General features: G+C 40.3%; 1 protein-coding gene across 32 annotated transcripts in view; it reads left to right on the forward strand.

Annotated features, from left to right (window-relative positions):
- Window positions 1-16531, forward strand: part of KALRN (kalirin RhoGEF kinase) — a 501085-nt gene that overhangs the window by 282346 nt on the left and 202208 nt on the right. For all 32 annotated transcript variants that reach the window (XR_015289279.1, XR_015289280.1, XM_086897893.1 and 29 more), the window contains one exon: window positions 4519-4641. Coding sequence is in view for 30 of the 32 variants with exons in the window: in XM_086897893.1 (XP_086754019.1) it covers window positions 4519-4641 (123 nt within the window). In the remaining 2 variants the exon portion in view is untranslated. The remainder of the gene's footprint in view (window positions 1-4518; window positions 4642-16531) is intronic.

The following is a 16531-nucleotide window of genomic DNA, read 5'->3' on the forward strand; positions in this document are numbered from 1 at the left end:
TTTTCAGAACAACCTAGTTTTAGAGTAGCTATGGCAACAATAGTGGGTCTCAGGGTAACAAAGATGAACGATTCCCTTGGCCAAGGCACTTCAGTGGGTCACCTCAGCCAGGAGCAATGGAACTGTTCGACATGGCCTGGGTCAAATGCAGAATTTGGGGTACTCTGTCACCACTGGTACCACACGCTGCCCCTTAATCACCAGCTCACTCTTCTCATCCCTTCCTGTTGCTCGAGGGCAGGGGTCAGTGACTGCTATGTTTGAGCAGCCCTCAGTGTTCAGGCTGCCTGGGAAAGTGGGGAGTCACCATCCCTGCAAGTATTGAAAAGATGTGCAGAATCTTAGGGACCTGGTTTACTGGTGGGCTTGGAATGCTGGGTTGGAGTCAATGATCTTCAGGTTCCTTTCTGACTTAAATGATACTGTCATTCTTTCCCAAGTCATCCTCATTTCATCTTCATTAATTCTGCTAAAAGAAATACAGTTTAAAAGATGTGAAAATACAGAAGTTTTTCAACTAACTTCAAGAGCAGATATAGTTCCTTAAAGTAATGGGTTTACTACTCCTTTGACATTTTGAGTTCATGTAAAATGGGTGTAGATCATGAGGATTTGCTGAGAAAGAATTGGTTCCCAAGGAGATTTTGATTTAAATTGGATAAAGTTGTGAGTTGTTTCTTCATTTTCACATTTCCTGATTAGGAAAGATACCTAAAGAGAGAGACTTCATTTTCAAAGTGCTGCCTTGAAATGTCTGTTTTCCTTTTTAAAATAGAGCCCTCCCCCCACCTCCCCCCACCCCACTTTTTTTTAAATATTATTATTTAAAAATTAAATTAACATTTTTTAAGTTTTTAAAATACTTGACCTTAACTGCAGTAATGCAATCATCTTGCCATATTCCCATAATACAAATTAGCATAGAGGAAGAGCAATTATCATCCCAGAACTTTGCTAAATTATTGCCTGATTGCTTCTTCAACCTTTTCCTTCTCAAACCATTCTTCTGTCTCCTTCCCCTGCTTTCCTACGGTATTCCATACATATCAGCATTCCCTGCCAGTGGACTCTCAAGTATGTTTTTCCCTCTCTGGCAGGATTTGTTTTGCTGGTTTAGTTGTGCCTTAGGTCAAAGACTTCCTGTGGCCAGGAGTTTGATCCTCAGCAAAGAGGAGAGTGGAAAGAGCTCTGCAAGTGACTCTCTTCAAACACCTCCTTCCCAATCCTCTGCTCAGAAACCCGTCTGAACTGCCACTGTTATTATTTGAACAGTTACACAGATCATTCTGCAGGGACAGAATAGTTAGGGCTATTCTTCCTCCAGGTAGCATTTTGAATCTTGTGGTTATCCAGCCTTGTAATGACCGTAATAGCTGGCACAGTCAGCCTGCTGTAGCTGTACTGAGTTTTATTTCATTTTCTCAGTGACCTGGGTTTGCTGCTTGTTTTGTTGAGTGTGTAATTGTGCCCTTGAGGAGATAAGGAGACAGGACATGCAAATCATAATAGAAAATAATGTTTCTATTGATGTTGATCTTAAACTAGTGAAATAAAAATAATTTTTTTAAAAAGAGATATTAACATATTATAGCTACCCCAGTGAACAGAAACAGCTTTGAACAGAACAGTTCTTTTCATTCCAAAGAACTCATGAGTTACAGTCCTTTCCTAGCTAGTATAAAATACAGCTTGGCAATAAAGCCCAGTTAGGAAATCTGAAGATTTAATTTGGAAAACACTCTTAACTGCACTTTTAATGGCATCTTCAAGCTGCTTAAGCTTTTAAGGGATAATTAAATTATTTCAACTAAGTCATTGTAACTTCAATGTCTACCTATATCCCAGGATGTTAAATTTTGGCAGTGGAGTAAGTTACACAGTCCATGCTCTCAATTAAAATGTTAAATGTTTGTCTTGAATTATTACATAGTTTTCTAAAGACATTTCCTTTTTTTGGGATAAGGGACAATTTCTCCAAACATGCTGATACGTAAATGTTTCCAAGTGCTGGTGATTTCAGGTTTGACTGGGACCTTTCAGAGTTCTTCCTTCATTTGCCACAGACCCACTGCTTAATATTTCTCATTGTTTGCACAGCAGGTTAAGTGTGTTGTGTCCACACAGATTGATGTTCTTGCTGTTGCTTTATTCACTCAGTTATTCCATCCCTCAGCTTTTTAAAGTGCCAACTTTGTGTCTTTTATGATGGAAACAAAAATGTGGTATTTCTCTATGCTGGCTGATTATTATGAGCTTATTAGATCCAGGTGCTTTATATACTGAAAAACATATTATCTTTATTAGTATCTTAGTAAATGCTGAGGATTCTTTTGTTAATTAGGCCTATCAGGTTATCAGAGCCTCATACTAACATCTTGTCTCTTTCCAGTTTCTTGGGACAATTCAGAAATTCACTTCAACTTTTTATATAGTATATATAATGTATATATGTAATGTTTTTATTTTCCCCTCTTCTATGCCAAATTGAATTATAGAATTTATGTATTTCACAGAATGGTTGTGAAAACAAATTCACTGATGACTGGAGTGGTCAGATGTGTTAACATGGTTCTCCAAGAACAGAAAAAGCTGTTCAGCAAGTTATTCTCTAATGACTACTTCAATGCTATAAGCATGAAAAAGTTATTGGAATAGTTTTCTGTAGAGTTACAGTAAGTGGCTATCAATTATTAATAAATAAAAAGCACATACTGCATACTAATTTAATATGAAACATTGTTTAAAGTAAAGCCATTTGCCGTTTAAAAAAGAATATAAGATGAGATTTGTTCCAAACTTCAATTTGGCTCTGCTTCCATTTTTAATAGATATGTTGAAAACTCCTGACGAGGAGAAAGATTGTTAATGGGATTATTTGCAGACTGTTAACAACACAAATGCTGGGAGACTGGCCCCCAGTAATTGCCATTACAAGTCATATAATCATTCCTAGTCAAAAGAATGTTGCAGAAAAGCTCTTAGCAGACCACTTGGCACATGGCTGTCAAGCAATTTGAAGAAATGTATTTTGGATTTTCTACCCAGAGCAAGTGGGAGACAAGCTGGTCAAAGAAAGGGAGGCAGGAAGTGATGGCTGAACTGCCAACACATCTGGTCCTGCTTCCTCACCCCCACACTGTCACCTGTGTCAAATACATGTTGTCCCTGCAGAACATAAAGTGCTTTACTACCCCATTTTGTGAAATTACTTGTATTCTGTGGATGAAAAATGTGTTGTAAACACAACATTTTAATTTAAAAAATTCTTTTCTTTGTAAAGAAATAGGGTTGGAACATAAGCACATGTGTAAAAATCTTTGTTTGTAATTAGCACTTCCTATAAAAATATGCCTGGGATCTACATTACAAAAAACACTCAGAGCTCAGGTGGTTTAGATTCTGTACAAACAAGCCATGAAATGCCTGAAATAATAAGCAAATAAATAAATTATCCCATCTTCCATTTTCCAGTGGAAGATTTCTGGGCTTAATACCTGTGGTACTGTCACTGTCCTGGGGCTGCCTGCAGTGTCTTGTCTCTTTGGAGTGACAGAAATTCCAGCTGTTGTATCCCAGTCCATTGGCATCAGATGCAGTGAAGATCCAGGCTTTGCTGGGAGCCCAGAGCTCCTTGCTGAAGGAACTCCCACCTGTTACAGAAATACCAGTGCTACTTGAGCTCTATATATTCATTTAGATTCTGTGTATTGGAAAGAGATGGAGAAAGAGTATCAATCTCATTCTGAAATTTCCCAATCTTATATTGTCAAGTTTGGGATTTTCTTCCACTTGTACTAGATCCTGAAGAGATTTGATGTACATTTTAGTGTCAGTGTTATTGTGAGAAGAAACTCCATGAGTGCTGCACATACAGATAACAAATACACTCTTAAAAGAGAATCCTCTGTAACTCTCAGAGTATCAGATTCATCATCCTCCTTTTCCATAAGGATCAGTTACATTTGGAACTCAATAGAAGAACCTGGAAGAATTGGAAGGTTCACATTGTCAGTATTTTCTGGTCTGCGGTGACCTTAACCTCTTCATTTCAGTAACTCTGATAATGCTTTTATTTAAAAAATAGGTTTTAATTGATCCATCCACCATGCTTTTGGACTACCTCTCACACTGAGATGCAAAATCAGCTGTTGCTGTTTTGCAGTTTACACAAGCTCATCAGAGGAGGGTACTTCCTGTAAAAGATTCTAGATTTCTGATTCCCTTTCCCCAAAAGGAATCTATGTGAAAGTAAATATTTAATATCTGCCAGGCTCCAATAACTAAGCTACACTTCAAAATAAATTGAATAGCAAAAATTCAATAAACCTAATTTAGCAGTAGCATCCATGAGCATTTATCTTGTCTCCAGTTAGAATGGATTTTTACAGAGATTTTTATTGTGTTCAGCCATAGCAAGCAAAAGGCATTCCTTTGCAGCTGTTCCATCCTCACCCTCACAGGGTTTCTCTGTGCTGCTGGGACAGGAGAGATAACTGGAATGTTCTTTTTTTCTGGCAGGTACTGGACTGGATTGAAAATCACGGGGAAGCCTTTCTGAGCAAACACACAGGAGTGGGGAAGTCTCTACACAGAGCACGTGCACTGCAGAAAAGACATGATGATTTTGAAGAGGTAGCACAGGTAAGAGTCTGAACCAAGACTGCTGGCTTGATTTTTGTTACTCCTTTTGCATATTCAGAAAAAGCTCTCACTGTTTTGGGTCATGCTACTCTCTTCAATCATTTGGAGCTGCCCAGGATCCTGTCTCCGAGGTCTGGAAGTCAGCATGCACACTGCAGGGTGGAATAGTGGCAGGACTTACAGAGATCACCACACTGGGTCAATGAAAGCTCTCAGAGCTCATGAGAAATTACAACTGATGGGAAACTAGCACTTTCTGTTGGGACATAGAGGAGAATGGTTATGAGTGAAAGCTATGGAAAAATCAGTCGTAATTCCTACTCTGGAGACTGAGGGCCTTGGGCATAACGTGGGATGCTGCAGTCAAGAGGCAGGGGAAACACCAGAGTTTGCAGTAAGAAAAACTACCCTTCCCATCCTTCAGTGCATTATGTGGAAGGGATTGTTTATTTTAGACTGAACGGCAATCATTCCAGGTAGAACTTGTTATTATTATCTATTTTCCTCATAGAACACCGTAAGCAAAATTTTTCCAGGAATTTGGTATGAAGCTAAAATCTTACAATTATTCCTCAAAGTGGAGTCATAGTAGATGTTTAAACATACATCTTGTCCTTATTATAGCATTTAAAAGAAAGAGGACCATTTGTGAGCTCTTCCTTTTACTGAATATACGTTTTCCCCCTCCCCTAAATATCCATGGTCAGAAATTACCCAGTCTCAGCTCTGACTGCCAGATCATGTTGCACCATTTTGGGGTAGATTTGAAATATCTTCTGTCTGTAACTAATAATCTGTAAAGATACTTCTCCTTTGGGTATTTTGGATAAATCCCTGATTGATCTATGTAAAGCAGAATGTATCAGATGCTTTGTCCTCCTGATGCACACAGGGCACATTATTGCTCAAATGTTTCAATGTGGTATAAGATAAAAATTTATTATAGTTTTGATTTTTTGCAAAATCATTCCTACATGCTGGCCTAGTTTAGTTTAAGATATTTCCAGTAAGAGGGACATACCTCTTTCACTGTTTCCTCAGGGAAAATATTTCACTGCCTGATGGCAGCTACTGATATTTTTTCTCCTCTCCCTCACAGTGAATTTGTATTCCTCTCAATCTCTTTTCTTATTATTATTCTCTTGTTTATATCCCTGTAGTCTTATTTATCTCCCTTAAGGGGATAAATCCCAGGAAATGGGATGAATTAACAATCCTGAAATAGCTGTAGAATGTTGCCATTTCTTCTACTATGTGCCTCTTAACCATGTTCAACATATTTAATTCTGCTAATATTATTCTTATTCACCAATCCCTTGAAAATCTTTTCCTATCTATCTTGTTGGAAATTTAAATTATCAACATCTTTCTTTTCATTAGATGTTCAGCTCTTGATGAGGTATCCCATTGCTTGGCTTGCTAATGAATTTCAGTATTACTGTTCAGCTGTGACTGGAAATCCTTACATAACACTGACAACTCTCACAGCCTGAAAGCAGCAGTTCTGCATTGGTGGGTTTCTAAATTTCATGGAGCCAGCTGTGGATTTAAGCTTTCTGGTAATAGGCTTGAATTTCTAAAAACTTAAATTTCTGAAAATTTGTGCCATTAATATTTTCTTAAGTCTCCCTTCTCTGATACATTGTCTTCATAATTCCCATTACATCTCTCATTTTCTGGATCATGGTTATCATTTTTTTCTACCACCTCTCTGAGTACTACTTAATTAGAGATGTAGGAAACTAATTAAGAACAGGTGAGAAGAGACAAAAATAACAGGGTCCTGACAATAGAGATGAGAGCATGCCTTGTAACTGTCTGCACATGTTAAAAACAGCTCATTAAGGCTTGCTTGACAGGCTGATGGAATTTGGGGATCCATCCCCTCATCAGGGTTGAGGAACCTTACAGTGTGCAGCTTGCATCTGTGGGCACTAGGGTAAGTCAGGATATAATTGCTGTGCTGAAGACTTTTTTCTAACCTCCCTGTTAGGCCTCCTCCTGTGCCACTTCAGCACCTCTCCCTGGGGATAACTTCAGACACATTTCCTTTCACTTCACAAGGCCAGATTCAGAGCAAATAAATCTTGTTCACTGGGTGACCACATGTGTTCAGATGAAGGTGGGTGTTCCAAAGGGGGATGCAGAGGAAAGAAAAGAGTATAATTTATGAGATTATAAAACCTCTTGTGTTCCTCTGAATCCGATTCCTTTGCTGCTGATGGGTAGAATCACTGAGCGTCTCATTGCTCAGCCTGGACTGTTGTGAACATGAAGTTTATGGTGCATCCTAATTACAGATAATTGACAGAAGATTAACCTGGTTCCTTCCCAACAGCTTTGACAGGAACATTTTCCTCTGGTGCAGTCACATGAGATTATCATTGCTAATTTATGAGGCCTGTCTGCTGTGTGACACTGGAATGTGGTGCTAGAAATGGACATGGGGACGTGCAGTGAGGGGAAGTGAAAGGAATCTCAGGCTTTATCTGAGGTCAAGGACTTGAAAATACAATACTCTTTGCTTTGGGCAGAGTAATAGTCAGGGTAAGAGGAGAGCCCATAAATTTATCACACTTGGAATTCTCTTGCAGAAGCTTCTAGTGGGGTTGATTTTACACTTGGGGAATAAATCTCCTTCCTACTTAGATTGTGATCAATTTTTATTCTTTCTAACTCCCTTCTTGATGCTTAATACTTTAAAGTTGTTTGGAAATGAACTCTAAGTTTAAGTATTTGTTATTTTTATCAAGCTAGTGAGCATCTTTGCAATGGCTAGGGTGGATAACTGACAGGACTTTTTCCCAATATAACCACGTCATAAAGCAGATCTGCCAGCATCCTAAAAAAACTGTTGGGCTGCCCATTCCTCATCAGGATGTAAATTACTAGCTTTAATGGCAATAAAAAGAGTTCTTTTTGTTTTTCTTAAAATAACCCAATATATAAAGTATTCTTCTGACACACCTAGTGAGTTTGATAATATAAGCAATAGTATTTCCTATTGGCAGTTCTCTGATAAAAAATGCTTAGCCTGCCATGCAGTATAAATTTATTCTCAAAAACCCACTTTATTTAGGTCTGATACATTTGTTCTTATCTCTTGCTGTTTCAGGAGGGCATTTGCAAAGGTCAGACTAGAAGCAATTTTCAGGAATCTTCTTGACATTTTTAACAGAGGGAAAAACATTCCCAGTTTTGCCTTACTGCATGTAAACCAGAGTCTTATGTCTGGCATTGCTGTGCTGAGAAATGCTGTGATTGACTGACCTGCCATGGCACTAGATTGAGAGGTGGAACATCCTCCCTTTCTGTCTGATTAGAAACTGCAGATTGATAAATCTGGATGTAATGATTCAATCAGGCATGGCCCAAATAGATCACATTCCTGCATACAGCTGTGCTCAGAAAATGTCAGTGATTTTACAGCACTGTGTTGTGGGCAGTAGGAAATGTAATTTGGGGTCTCTTTCTCTCATAACTGCTGTTTAGACAAAGCTCTGGCGATTTTTCTGACTGTATTTACACTACATGGAATGCACAGATGGCAAATGTTTGAATTTGGATTAAAAAGCCTGAGCTCCTGGGAGAGAGGTTGTTATCTTGTATATACATATATATATATATATACCTGCAACTGTTTCTCAGCCACTGTGAAAGTGCCTGACATGCACTGAAATTTTGTAGCCAGGCATTATCCAGGCATCACCAAAGGAATATCACTCTGGATGTAGCTACCGTGTTCCAATGGTGGCCTCTCTGCTTGGCTGGAATTATTTTTTGCAATTCAAATTAACTGTAGTCCAGCCAGTTATGGTTTTAAATACAAAGTTATTAGGAAAAAGTTTTTTACAGAAGGGGTGATGAACTATTGGAATTGTCTCCCTGGAGAGGTGCTGGAGTCACTGTCTCTGGATGTGTTTAAAAGAAGACTGGATGTGGCACTCGGTGCCATGGTCTAATTCAGGTGTTAGGGTTGGGTTGGATGATCTTGGAGTCTCTTCCAACCTAGTAAATCTGTGATTTTAGCCTCTCTAACTTTCTTTTTCAAGGCTTTTGTCCCGAAAACAGTGCGCTTTCCAGTTGGAAAAGTCTCCCATCTCTTCAGTACTATCTAGCTTGAACTGCACGTGTTGGAAGTGCTCCTCCTGTTCTCAGTATATGAGGAGAGGGTCACAGATGATTCTCCTCCTCTCCCCTGGCATTCCCGGCAATCAGGTTAAGGCGGCCTCAGCATCCTCCTCTGCTCACAGAGAGCACTGCTGCCTTGGTGCTGCTGCAGAGCTGGGAAATGTCCTGGGAAGCTGCTCTGATAATCCCTGGCATTCTGCTGCCACAGGTCTGACTGGTTTTGGGGACGGTCTGAAGCAGGCATTTCTGTAGCCTTTCCGCCTTTCCGAGCTTTTCCCTCAGACGTGCCGTTCAGGTTTCCTGTCCTTCAGTGTTTTCCACGTTTGGGCCGGGAAGCAGTGCAGGTTGCCACCTGCAGATGGCACTCGCCATGCGCTGGAGAGCCCGCAGCCCTAATGGGAAACAGAGCCGATGCTTCTCCTCCAATCTAACCAAACACTGTCTCGCAGTGAAATGAAACAGAAGTGGAAGCTGGCTCACTCCCTGTCCCATGGTGTTCTCCTACCCCAGCCAAAACCCACGTTCTTCAAGGTCACCCAGAAAAACAACCCCCCTGATATTTTAGGTTTTTTTAAATGCGAAGCTGGGCGGTCCATGGTTTAAGTCAAGGTGGTGCTTGTCATCTGTGTTTGTGGTAAAAGCTGCTCCCAGATCTTTGGAGCCATTCTCAAGGCTCTTGGGCCTTGACATTAAGCTCACAGCTACAACTGGGTTTGCATTTAGTACCTGTGTTTTTTGTGTGTGTTTGCACACAACAGTTGATGTATTTTGTATGGTAATCTGAAGGCACTGATGTTTATAGCGTAAAATAGCACGACAAAGTACATGTTCTGAACAGCCATGGCTCAAAATGTGTGGGGCTGTCCCTTCTTATCAAGCACAGTAAGAAGGTTGACTGGAGGCTGAGTGTGGACAATCAGAGTTCATGGGGTCTGTCCATGAGCTCTGATGCTCTTGGTTCAGGCCTACAGTTTTGATGTAGGTACAAGGCTGGATCCTCTATTCTTGACTTTGAAAGCTTTATGGCATCCATTTTTCCAAGACATAAATGCAACCCAGTGGACTATTCTGGCATTATTGCGAAGAAGAAGAGCCAGACAAAACTTGAGAAAAATTCTGGACTTTGCACTCTGGCATTTGGGAAGCCATTCAGTCTTCTTGTTCTTGGGTATCTGTGCTTGTCTTCCTCCAAGATAGGTTAACTTTGATGGCACAGAGCCAGTGTTCAGGTGTTTAATCATCATCTTCCAAACCATTGTGTACATGCACAGTTCCTTTAAGATTCAACTCTTCCTTTTATTCTTCTCAGGGAGGTAAATGTATATTCTGCAAGTGAAGGCTTTCAGCAGAGACCTTGAAAGCCAAAGGTGTGTATCAGCTATAAGAAATCAAAGCTCAGGTAATGTTCTTCATATAAGAAGCAGTTTAGTCTTCGATATTCCTTTCTAGAGTATTCCCTTTCTCCACTGTGCTGCTCCTAAAATACTGGCAGTTCCAAGTTTTTGAAAAGCCCTTGCAGGTAAAAAGAACTTTAGGTGCAAATATGTTGAAAAAATATAGTTATGTTGTTTGACATGTGAAATATCCAGAGGATCCAGTAAGAGATTTTTCAGGTAAAAATAGTATTCTGTGACCTCTCAGTCCCATATAGTTTTACTTGAACTGTTTTAAAACTATGTGTGGTAATGGAATAGTCATACTAAAGCTGAATTCCAAACAGCTACTTGTTTGGCCTTCAGGATAAAAACCTAGTGCTTTCCCATACAAATTCCAGCTCTGTTGGATGTCGTTGTTCTAAAGTTTGGCATGAAGTTCAGTACTGATGTGAAACAGCTAGGAATAAATTAAGAGTTCATGTTGATAATGAGCGCTTAGGAAGCATTGTCCTAGGGTGAGTTTTATGATTATTATTCTGTTTTACTTTTTACAATTTTGTGACCTATCTGGTTGTTGAAAGGAATAGCTTGCTGGGCATACCCAGTTTTTCCCTTTGGGTTGAGTGACTAAAATCCTATGTAGGATGAACTATTAAGCCAAACCAGGGAGAAAGCAGACAATTAAACCTGGTAAGAAATATGCTCAAAGTTGGCAATAATAACTGTACTTTCAGTAATGCCAAATCTCTTTTAAAATAACAAAAGCATGAGACAGGCAACAAAAAAATCAGGCCTGCTCTTATTTTCATCATCCTTTACATGGCCATTAGCAAGTTCTGAAGCTATAATCTGCATTTTCCTATTCACTTCATTTATGTAAATGTATTCACTTCTGCACAAAGAGGAAAAAATGCCCACTGGCAGCAGATTACACAGTCCTTTGTACCATGGTGCAGGAGCTCCAGAACTCTTGGTTTCTCCTCCTGGCTGGCATCAGGCTGCATCTGGCAGTCACAGACAGCAGAGATCAGTGGGACTGCCAATACATGGGCTGTCTGTGAAGGTTATCTAGGGACTGCTGGATCCAAAAGCTTCTAACAGCATACCTAGGGGCTGGATAGTTTATCATGGCAGCCGTGGTACAACTCTGTACATGAAGTCCAGAAGCCTCTGGGTGACTGGGGGCCTATCTGTGCTGCTGGAGCAGAGATATTGAAATGGTTCTGCACAGCCTGGGCCAGGAGCCAGAAAGGTTGGGAAGGGGAGGGCAGATTGCCTGGGTCGGATGCTGTGTGCACTTGACTGCCAGACCTAAGGCAGAAGCAGAGCATGTGAGATGTGTTTTCCCTGAGGAGGGATGAAGGAAAGACTCCTCAGAGCACATTATGGATATCAGTCCCACCGAGACTCCGCTAGCAGCAGCCTGGCAAATCTTCTGGAGGCAATGGAATTGAGTTGGTGGCCAGAGATACTCTATTGTGATCTATTGGTAGTGGGGAATCTGTTTTTAGACAGGCTCTGTAATGGCACAGAGATCTTCCTGGCAGTTGTGTGTATGCCTGTATCTGTTATGCCACATCTTTGAGTTTGCATTTCAGTGTATCTCTCCTCCAGCTCAAGGTGATTTTCTTTCCTTTTTCTCTTCCAAAATTACTTGACAGCTGGATCTTTTCATTAAACCTCCTGCAGCATGATTCACAATCTAAATGCTCCCTATAAAATCTCAATTCTTGCCAACACAGTGCATTTTTTTTACAATTGCCAGGAGCTAGCTTCTTATCACAAGCTTATTTGGGTAGGTTTATTTTTGTGTCTTCAAAATATGTTCCTTTGATTCCCTGTAAATGCTGTTCCCATGGCAGAAAGGGAGACAATGAAGCTATTTAAGAAAGTATTGTATTTTTAATTCTGGGGGTTCTGAAAAACGTAATTTCTATTTTGTGGTGAATTCTGAGATTTTGAACTAATTTCTTTATGAATCAGAAGACAGTTGATGTTTCCTAAAGAGGATAAATCCTGGAATTAGTTTCTTCAAGGCCCAAAACTTTTCAAAGGGAACACTGGAAAATTCTAGCACTGATATGTTATATAAACCGAGTACTAAAAATATATTCAATATGGTACTAATGTATCAACTGAATAAACCTAGAGCTGAAACAAAAGGTATTTACCTCTGACAATTTCTGTGAAATATACCCACTTGAAAAAAAACCACTGCTGTTCTGACTGACCTGTCTGTGTTGATGAAAACCATAATCATCTAAAGGCTTTTAAAACTTTCTGGTCATTTTTCTTTGTGCTCTTCTTATTGGCAGGTCAGTGGGTTATCAAACTGTACCTTATCGATCCCAGAAGATTAATTGCAGCAATGTCCAAGTCTCGTTTGTAATGATGGTGGACTGGCACTCATCAATTTCTTGCAGCTATTGATAGTGGGGAAGCTCAAGGGGACAGGAGTGACACTGTGAATTGTATCAGCACTTTTACTTTGTGATTCTGTTCTAGTGCAGTAGGAGCTGCCCCAGGCTGTGCTGCTGCCTCCAGGCCAGCCAGTGATGGCTTCAGGAGAATGGCACAACTGGTTATGACATTGCTGCCAATCACAAATATGCTGCTTTGCAGATACTGGTAAAAAGGAAACTTAATGTAGATTAAGTCAATATTGGGGATTTGTATGCAGTAACAGAGCAAAACTATTTTCAAGGACAGATTTCAAGTATTTGTTATCATTGTGCAAATTTTCTGGAAATAGACTGAGTTCCACTGATCACTCTGCTGCACAAGATTAAAACAAAATCACACTTCCAATTTCAGATAAATTGCTTGTAATTAACTTGTTCTGAAGAGTGGAGAATCCAGTTTGATGGCTCTACACTGCAGAGAAGCTGCTTGGCAGTGTGACTGTGCCTCTCTTCTTTCCCTATCATGGATCCCTAATTGTCCAGATGAAGGATGTCCTCTTAGTCCCTCATCAGGTGTTTGAATTGTCTAAAAGCTACACTTGTATTGTGATACTATTGCAGAGGTTTTATACTTGCTATATATAAATTGAAAGTATTCAACCATCTTTTTATTGCATATAAACCTATTTTTAAAATTTATTTTCCTGTGATAGTGTTCACATCTCAATTTCCCCCATATAAAGATACAGCAACCTCAGTGGATTTGCAGAGTTCTTTTGGAATTACACATGTGAATAGGGACAAAAATCCTAATGTACATACTTGTAGTATGTACAACATACTTGTTGATTCAGAGCTAGTAACCCAGACATTAATATTTCCCTCCATAACTGTGGTCTGTGAGGTCTGGTTTTGAATAATCAAGTCCCAGGGAAGCACTGTTTTGTGTCACTATGGAAATGGCTTCTGGTTTGAGGCATTTAGGCATCTTTGTTTAGTGTCTGGTTCAGAGCACTGCCACATGCAGAAACACAGAGCACGCTCCTCCCTTGCTGAGCTAGGGAGAGAAATTCTAAGGCTGACATGGGAAAAGCAGGCAGACTCAGCCTTCTCATGCCTCTGCATTTGAAATGAAGCTTGTTTGGAGAGAAAGAAGCTGCAGAATTTGCAAGAAGTCAGGAACTGAGACAGGAGGTGTCTCTGAACTGTCAGTGAGCCTGTGCACACGTGTTAGTTTAGCCTGACTGCCTGTTTTAGTATGCAGCTGATAGAATAGAAACCACTGTGTGCTCCAGAACGATGGCACTGGCTCCTATTAACACACAACTCTCATTTTTATCAGGGTGTTTTGTCCAATGCATGAGATTTTGTTAGTGCTGGTTTTTTTTCTGTGCAGCATAGGTGAGTCTTTGTGATATTGGTGAGATCCACAGCTTTTCAGCAAGCAGAGAGCCGAGCCTGCTGTTGCTGCTCTGGAGTAATGCCAAGGCTCAGCTCAGAAGTGCACAGCATAAAAGGGAGGTTGTGACTTGTGCATCAGGGAATGGGAAGTGCAGCCTTCATGTTAAATGTGTCAGCTGAAGTGAGTGCCCTGTTGGGTGGAATGAAGGGTGTTTCTGCTTGGAGAGGAGAGATGGCTGAGAGCGCTGGGGTTTGGCCTCTGGCTCCTGGTTATTTTGCCAGTGGCCAAGATTTATATTGACAACCAGAGCCTGGATTTGTCAATGCCCACATATCAAAGTTGAGTGCAGGAAGGACTGGAAGCCTGCAGTGCTCCACAGTGGGGAAGGGTCTGGTACCATCTCAGTCGTGTTTTTTGTTGCCTTGGGTTTTTTAAGGATTAAAATAGACCTAATTGAAACCTCTTAAAAATCAGAGGTTGGTGTTTTTTCCCACCAAAAAAATGGCTCAGATAAATATTACCCAGTCAGGAATGCATTCACACCATTTGTCCCTTGGAAAAAAATAACCTTTTCTGACTCAGGGTGGAAAGCTGCTCCTCCCAGTTCCAGGCCCCTTCCCAAAGGATTCACAGTTTTATGTGTGCCACAGCACAACCCCTCAGTGCACACTGAGTGATGGGCACTGCTCAGGCTTCACTGCTCTGTCATGCACTGAAAACCAAACGGGAGAGAAGCAGCCCCAGAGCACAGCCAGGGCTGTGCAGCCACACTGATGTGCCAGTCATCTCTCCCGAGTGTGCTCCCCTTGGGATGGGGAATTGGGTCAGTAGGTCACTCAACCACTGCAAATTTAGGTTTTTTTATAGGCACATGTAAATGTGGGATGGGGGGAAAAAAGGTATTTCAGAGCACAGAGCAGAATCCAATTTGTGTGCTAGCATCAAGATGTGAAAAAAGGAGATTATTTTGGGATAAGAATGGTGAGTGGAATGTGACTTGCTGTTTGGACCTGCTGGACGTGCCTCCAGGGTGGGGTTTGGCACAGGGACAGCAGGCAGAGAGAGATCAAAAGACAACTCAAAAAGAATTTATTTCTCTGCTCTTTTCTTTTGTCTCATGTCACGGCCAGTCTTTTCCTTTGGGAGATGATTTGGGATTTTTGAAGGGGATTGGATAGGGAGAAGGAAGAACTCAGCAACACTAAATAAAGAATACTCTAAAAAGCTGTCAGGATTTTTTAATAGTAAAAAATATGGCAGATATTGACTATAGAGGCAGTATCTCATATGCCTGCAATATTCATGGAGATCCACTACTTGCCAAAACTCAGTACATTTTATAGCATGAACATTTCGGGTGGGAACGCCTCTGTACCAGATCTCTCACTGCAAGTCATTATTAAGATATATTTATCTCAGATCATGTGTGGCCCCCTAATAAGAGCCAGAAATAAAACCATGATATCTTTCTAAATCTTTGTTTTGCTTATGGATAAGCTGAATTGAATTTCATTCACACAGTAGAGCACATTTTTTAAATGCACCCTATATGAGTGTTTTCTGGCCAACATGAAAAATGTTAGTTCCTGTCTGGAACTTTTCTAAAATATAGGATTTAGAATAAATAAAATGGTATAGAATAAATAAAATGGTCTGTTACTTCCAGGGTAGTGAAACCTCCTTTTATTTTTCCTCAATATAAGTATGCAGTACATCTTCCTAGTTGTTACAGGAGATTTTAATCTTCTGAAGTTTAGGGAAGACAAAGCCTTCGGTCCATCCTGCTTTGGTGGCACCTCTGAAGAGCTAGTTTGATGGGTAAGCCATAGAGACAGTTCACATGTCAGGGAAGTAACAGTGGTGAAAAATTGGTTTATAAATCTAATAAGATTAAGATAATGATTTCCATAATTTGAAACAAATTCCAATGTGTAAATCATGACAGAGAGATGAATTAATGTTGACAGTGAAGAGATTCTGGATCCAAAGGGACAGTCTTGCTGACCTGCTCCTAAAGATTCTCAGCTAGAACAAAAAAAATGTATTTACTTTCGCCAAATGGAAATACTCAAATTGTGAACAGAACAGAAGTGTTGGTGATTTATTCTAAATGTGTGTTTGTTTCTAGCAGGCAATATACTGAAGTGTGAGGTTTATTCTGGAAGGAAAGAGATTTTTTTTTTTTTTAAGTGATTCTTTGCTACAAGTTAAATTTAGTTAAATTGAAGGGACCCAGGAGAACACCAAGGGGCTCCTTACTTCCCTCTGAATCTCAAGGGAATATAGACTGTGCAGGGACAAGATGTGATGCCTTCACTGAGGGCATCTCCTGCACTACTCCCACCTGGGCTGGTGCACGGGAGCTGATGCAATGCAGCATGGCAGGGAGGAAATCTGTATTTCAAAGAAGCAGCAGCAAAAATTTAATTAAATCTCTGCATCCTTCCTCAGGTAGCAGCAGTGCACTGACCGTGCTAAAAGGATGTGGCACATCTTCCTCTATTTTTTCTTCAAACAGTTTGCTTCTCAAAGATGGCCTTTCACTTATGGCAAAAAAAAAAGAGTTCACTGCAAATCTG

Source organism: Cyanistes caeruleus, chromosome 7, assembly GCF_971803275.1.
Source record: "Cyanistes caeruleus chromosome 7, bCyaCae1.hap1.1, whole genome shotgun sequence".
Classification (NCBI taxonomy): Eukaryota; Metazoa; Chordata; class Aves; order Passeriformes; family Paridae; genus Cyanistes; species Cyanistes caeruleus.